General features: G+C 37.5%; 1 protein-coding gene across 1 annotated transcript; it reads right to left on the reverse strand.

Moving 5' to 3' along the window:
* Nucleotides 1-4,522: 4,522 nt before the first annotated feature.
* LOC110802428 (uncharacterized) lies at nucleotides 4,523-6,709 on the reverse strand. The gene is made up of 3 exons (XM_022007867.2): nucleotides 6,394-6,709; nucleotides 6,187-6,288; nucleotides 4,523-5,131 (listed from the first exon to the last, which is right to left on the reverse strand). The coding sequence occupies exons 1-3, from the start codon at nucleotides 6,595-6,597 to the stop codon at nucleotides 4,748-4,750; spliced, it is 690 nt and encodes a 229-aa protein (XP_021863559.2). The 5' UTR covers nucleotides 6,598-6,709; the 3' UTR covers nucleotides 4,523-4,747.
* Between the last annotated feature and the right edge of the window lie 321 nt (nucleotides 6,710-7,030).

The raw sequence follows: 7,030 nt of genomic DNA on the forward strand, positions 1-7,030 counted from the left end.
TGCTAATAGTCTAGAAACTACTCTTGGTTGATAGGTACGTCTAAGAACTTATTAGGTAAACCTATCGATTTTGCCACGACATAAAAGGACTCCTTACTTATATCGTTGAGTTTCACCAAAACTAACATGTACTCACAATTATTTGTGTACCTTACCCCTTTAGGACCAATAAGTAACACCTCGCTGATCAAAAACTATTACTAGATTGATGTAAAGTATATCCAAGTAAGTGTTTATTTTGGCATGGCACCTTTTAACTCAATTTTTTTTTAAGTTTGGAACTTAAGGCTCTTACTATGTTGGTTAGATTTTAAGTGAACTAAAATCCTGAATCATGCAACATAATCAAGCCACAATCTGATGCATAATTAAGACATATTTAAAGCAAAAAATAACTTAAAGCATGCATAAGATAAATGTGATCTAGTATGGCCCGACTTCATCTTGAAGCTTCAACTTCAAAGTCCGTCATGAAAATGGATTGAAAATTCCGTCTTGAATTTCACCGTGGGAGGCGCCATTTTCTTCAAATAGGATAAGCTATAATTAAACTAATTACAACTATTTGATGGTACGCAGACCATATTTAAATTGAAAAACAAATTTGGTGCATTAGACCAATTACATTCAAATTAATGGTACGCAGACCATATTTTCTATCCTATTTGGGCCATACAAGTCACTCCATAACCTGCAAAACAGTACATATACAATATATACCATTCACCCATTCATTATCATGAATGGCCCATATAGCTGGTTAGTAAAACATGTTATGCATCACATAAATATTTGCAGCAACTAATTAAGGGCACCAATAATCTACCAATTATTCAGTCCTTATTAATTCTAATCAAGTTGTTTAACCTTAAAGGATTTGTAGACCTAATCAAGAGTTTATGACTAAAAATGCTTCCACTTAAACCAATAAATTCATATGCTTTACTAATTTTAAACATAAAAATGTATTTCTAGTCTAACCGGAAACATACAAATTTAATTAAAATTTGAAGCTCATATAAATTTATAATCGAATCCATTAATTTAATTTATTTCAGTTTAATTAAACGAATTTAAATTAATTCAAGATTTAATTTTAGTAAAATAATTAGTATAAATAAAATTTATAATAATTATAATATTCAAAATTAAAATCCAAGAAAACAATTTAAATTTCGAATTTTAAAATTAATTAAAATCGTTTCCGAACTGAAAATTAAAAATTAAATTCAAAACGCATCAATCGGGTCAAGACAAGGCCATGGGCTTGCGCCCATGCCCCGTCGAGTCCACGAGGTAGCATCGCCCCTCACGAGTGATCGCACAGCAAGGCACGAGCAGCTACCACGCGCAAACGCAGCAAGTCGAGCCACGCTTGCGCGCAACATCGCTCGCTGCTTCGTAGCGCAGCAGTTGCTTGGCGAGGCTGGGCGAGGCAGCGCTCGTTGCTGCGAGGCACCCCTCGCTGCCCGCGCGTGCGTGCCTGCCATTCTCGCTCGCCATGCTTCTTCGCCCATCCGCCCATGCATCATCGCAGCACTCGACGCAAGGTAGGGCTGCTGCCTTGTGCTCGCGTGCTACTCGCCTTGCTCGCTGCATTCGTACCGCATGGGCGACGAGCTCCCTTGCTCGTCGTCGCATGCCCGCACTATACAAAACCCCTTAAGGGTAACACGTAGCGTCCGTCTTTTACATGCAGAATTGACACAAAAATCACTCGATTTGGATGAGTAACGAACATTCTGCCGAAAAACTGCGTATATATAATTAAATAAGCGCAATTTGCAATTAATTAACAATTACGAAAATTAATCACCCCTTTTAATTCCTTGCAAATTTGTAACATTTAACCATGTTTATGCAATTTAGATTATGAAAATAATAAGAGGCTCGTGATACCACTGTCAGATTATGATTCAAATGACAAAAAATAAATCATGCGGAAAAACCATAAAGCCAAGAAAGCATATTATTTACACATAATCATTTAGCATAGTTTAGATGCATACACTTTGTTGCGTGCCCTCCCTAGCTGCGCCCGAACCGAACAAGAACAAGTCTTTAGGACTCCAAGTGTCGTCCCTCCGTAGATAGTCCACAGCACGTCCGGGTCCGCCTTAAGCTTGACCAACTAGAATCGCCCTTAAGGTTGCTTAGGAATTTCGTCTATTTAGGTGCAGTATGGCTGATTTTTCTCCAAAATCTTACCTTTAGAATACTTCAATTGTTTCTATAAATTATGACCCTAGGCTCCTATTTATAGAGGTATGGAAAAGGAATTATAATCCTACTAGGATTTGGGTTTATTAATTAGAATCCATCTTGAACTCTAAATAATAAACTTAATCTATTAGGATTAGGATTTAATCAATACACGAATTCCGATAGGATTAGGATTTGTTACGAACATGAGCATCGTAAGGCCATGAGCATCGCACCACCCGCGCAGGCCTTGCGGCCCACACGAGCAGCCAATGCTCGCAGCCCAACATCACGCCTAGCGTGCGCGCGCCAAGGCCTTGCTGGGACTGGCCTTGCGCTGGGCCTGGCGAGGCTGTGGCAGCTTCATGTTGGGCGCTCGGCTTGCTGGGCGCGGGCCTGGCTTCATGCTGGGCCTTCGTCTAGCAAGCCTCGTCCGATGCTAATTCGTACGATGCGCTTCCGATTAAATTCCCGGTTCCGGAATTCATTTCCGATACGAACAATATTTAATATTTCCGATTTCGGAATTAATTTCCGTTTCGAACAAATATTTAATATTTCCGTTTCCGTAATTATTTTCCGATTCCGATAATATTTCCGATTCTGACAATATTTCCGTTTCCGGCAATATTTCCGATTCCGGCAATATTTCCATTTCCATTAATTTGCCTTTCTTAAGCTTGGTCTCACGAATTTGCCTATGGGTCTCGAACCTTTCGACTCGAGCCAGATCTTGGAACATGTTCTTTAACTCATTGATGATCGTGAAAGCATCTGAGTTGATGAACGTTTTCTGCAGATCTGCACCCATGGTTGCAAGCATTAGACATTTCACATCCTTGTTGGCATCAATCCAACGATTGAGGGCTGACTGAGTGATCCCGTCGCCCGCGGCTTCGGGCATCGCCTCTTCCAGGAGATTTTCCTTTTCTTCCTGGATAAGAACTATTTGCAAGTTCCTTTGCCAGTCAAGGAAGTTTTTCCCGTTCAACTTCTCCTTTTCGAGAATTGATCGAATGTTGAATGAATTGTTGTTTGCCATAGTTAAAACTACAATTGAAAAAGAATAAACAAATAAATAATCATTCACAGGTTCTCTTAATAAACTCAAATTCTAGCATACATGCATAATTTAATGTTCATTAAGCATTTTATTCATGTTATGTGTTCCGGCAGGTGTGAATAAAATGATTCCAAGACTCTAAAAACCATTGAAGAATTAAGCACATTATGTATTTTGACTCAATTCTAAAATCTTTTAGGTAAGCAAAAGCCTTTTGCTAATAGTCTAGAAACTACTCTTGGTTAGGTACGTCTAAGAACTTTATTAGGTAAACCTATCGAATTTGCCACGACATAAAAGGACTCCTTACTTATATCGCTGAGTTTTACCAAAACTAACATGTACTCACAATTGTTTGTGTACCTTACCCCTTTAGAATCAATAAGTAACACCTCGCTATGGCGGAAAACTATTACTAAGATTGATGTGAAGGTTATCCAAGTAAGTGTTATTTTGGCATGGCACCTTTTAACTCAATTTTTAAGTTTGGAACATAAGGCTCTTACTATGTTCACTACAAAAAAAAATTGATATAGCGACGGAAATATTCCGTATCAGGAATCATGAAATCCGTCTCTAAACTAGGTTAGCAACGGATCCAGAAACGGAAAGCCTCCGTTGGCAAAAACCTTGTCGGTAACTGAAGATATCGACGGATGCTAAGAAAACCGTCGATAAACCAGCGACAAAAAAATGTCCGTTCCAAAATTCTGTTGCTAAGACTTAGAAACAGAACTTATTATTCTGTTGCTGCTTTTAGAAACGGAAAGGAAATTACCGTTGAAACACCCAGCTACGGTATTTCTAAATCCCACGCTGGTTTCAGCAACGGATTTTGTTTTCTGTCTCTGAGCCTTGCTAGGGATTTTGCTTTTCTGTTTCTGAATTTAGCTACGGATTTAATTTTCCGTCTCTGGATTTAGCTACGGATTTTGTTTTTCTGTCGGTGGTTTTAGCTACGGATTTCCACTTCGCTCTCTAACTTCAGAATCTTGATTTCCAGATTTCAGCTACGATTTATTGTAATCTGTCGCTGAGCTTCAATTATTTTAATTACAAGTATTACATTCTAATGATAAATACATTTTAAATAAACATAAGGTTTTAATGTACCTGAACTTTGAATATTAAAAGTAAAATAAAAGGGACTTGCAAAATAATAACCATTGTAATAAAATTTTCCAAGTATGCCCAAAAGAACTAGATCATCTAGTTAACTAAGCTTAGAAAGTGGCTAACAAGGAGCTTATACCCCTATGCAAAAGCAGCTCCCTCTGACTAACTTAGGTTAATATTTTGTACCATTAATTACAAAATATACTAACTTAAGGCATATTTTAGAAAAATATAACTAAACATGCTTAATGAAATACAATGAGACTTTGTAGGCATGTATGTGCAAATTAAAAATCCATCTTCAATCCAAAAAGAAATCTTCAATCCATTACGCTTGCAGTCATCCATCTACCAAATAAGTGCAGCTCAAGGAGATGATGTAGAAGTAGGAGGAGTGACCGAAAGATTGTTGGCTTGCACAATAAGTCGCACTTGTTCATGAAGAGCCTCCAATTGTTTTTGAGTTTCAGCAAGTTTTGTTTGGGTTTCAGCAAGATTCTCCTGGGTTTGAGCAAGGTTCTCCTTGGTTTCATCAAGCTCTTTCTTTTGTTCCATTGCATAATTTAATCGTGATTTTTTTGTCCTCCTATCTTCAGGTCTCTCATAGAAAGAGTCAGCTGCTGCTCCCAAACCAAATATCCTTCCCTTGTCACTCCACCCACCAGTAGCCTCAAGGAACAACTCATCATCTGTTCTTCGATTCTCAACCTCACATTGTAGATTTGCATCTTTTCTGTTTTTATAGTCATTCTGCAAAAAAGAATACACCAAAGAACATTATTAGGGGTCTGATGACTTATTATATTTTCAATACAATGTATGGTATTATGATGTCATGTAATTAGGTTGTTGGATTCATATTTATCTAACATGTTATAGTTCAGGTTGTTGGATTCATATTTATGTTACGATTGAAACTTCCTATGACAATTGACTCGTATGCATGTGACAAAGGCACCTTGTGATTTAGTTCATTCCTTTAGCTTATGCCTTTATATTGATGGGAAAACATGGCTTCTAGGTGATAGTAGTTTCAACATAAATGGCTACCATTTCTATTGTTTTAGCAGGTGATGACTGAAAATTTCGGCAGCATTTCCCCTAAATATGGACAACCTAAAATTCCATTTAGGTAATTACGTCAACTTTAACCTGTTTCAACTTCCAACCTTCCAAACAAATTCAATATCCAACAATCCGATAATCAATGTTCAATACTCAATCATCACCAGGGTGTTCTGACAACTTATACTGTAAACCATGGCTAAGACAATAGCATATTCATACTACATAACTTAGAAGCTACAATAGATATTAAATATAGTAGATAAGAAAACCTTTTGCCCAAGTCAATTAATCAGATGAGAATTTGGTATTTTGGCCACTGATTAAAAGAGGATTGCTAGCTGCTGCATGTAGACCAGGAAGCTTTTTGCGGGATCAGCCACAGTGAGAAGAACAGAATATTATTGATTATCAAGGTGAATAAGTTCCCAATTTTGTAAGGGCATGAGAACTGAGAAGTGAGCACTCCATCTATCCACTCATTTTTAGTTACAAAGGCCATAATAATGTCTATGCCAATTCCAATTTAGTTACCCCTGCTTCCAGAATCCAGACATCTCTGCTTCCTGAATCCAGATATCCCAAACCCCATTGTAATATCTATGCCAATTCCAATTGTCATAAACATTCTTATACAGTAAACCATGGCTAAGATAATAGTATATTCATACTACATAACTTAGAAGCTACAATAGATAATAAATATAGTAGTTTGAAGAGTTGTACTCCACAATACTTACCCACACAGCTTCTGCCTTAGCATTAACAAATCGACCACCACTATCCGCATGGGTTTCAAAGTAAACCTCTGATGGAGTTGGCGGACGTCCCAACTTCTTTGCCTATTTATTTTGTACAAAAAACATCAACGCAGAAAAATGCAAGGCATAAATAACAACTGAAATTGAACATGATATGCACTGTGATTCTTGGAAAGAAATCATTACCAATTTTAGCCTCACTTCTTCTGTAGATATGGATCCTTGTCGATGGTGAATCTTTTGGTCACCGTTTCCATTCCGATTTTTTGAACATTGATTTGATTTTTTTTTGTTCTCCTCTTCTTCCATAATCCGAATCATTTCTTCCCTTACGGTAGGAGGACACCATTCAGCATTGTAGTCAGGTTGATTGCGCACCTTCGACACCATGCCAGTAAGGAGCCTACTTACCTTAGATTTCCATCCCTTCTTAACCAACTTAGCTACTGACGGATCCCATGAGAACTCATGCTTAAGTTGAATATGCAAGGATCAAACAATGAAGAAGCATTAATTTTTTAAATGACAAACATAACTATCCACTACTACAAAATTGTTAATAACCAACGTTCATACACAACCGTTTTAATTTATGATTTTTATCTTACTTAGGGTTTTAATTCTACTACTTCCAACCAATGTAGGCACCAGAGACCTAATCATCCATATTTGTTCTTGAGAGAATGACCTAATCATCCATACTGTAAGACCGTCTTATTCGTCTTACAGTAACCAAGTCACACAGTAAAAAACTGTTTTGCACAGTAAGAAAACTAATGCTTATAGAAAGATGTGCATACAACAACCTCTAGACTCGCTGGGC

Source organism: Spinacia oleracea, chromosome 4, assembly GCF_020520425.1.
Source record: "Spinacia oleracea cultivar Varoflay chromosome 4, BTI_SOV_V1, whole genome shotgun sequence".
Classification (NCBI taxonomy): Eukaryota; Viridiplantae; Streptophyta; class Magnoliopsida; order Caryophyllales; family Amaranthaceae; genus Spinacia; species Spinacia oleracea.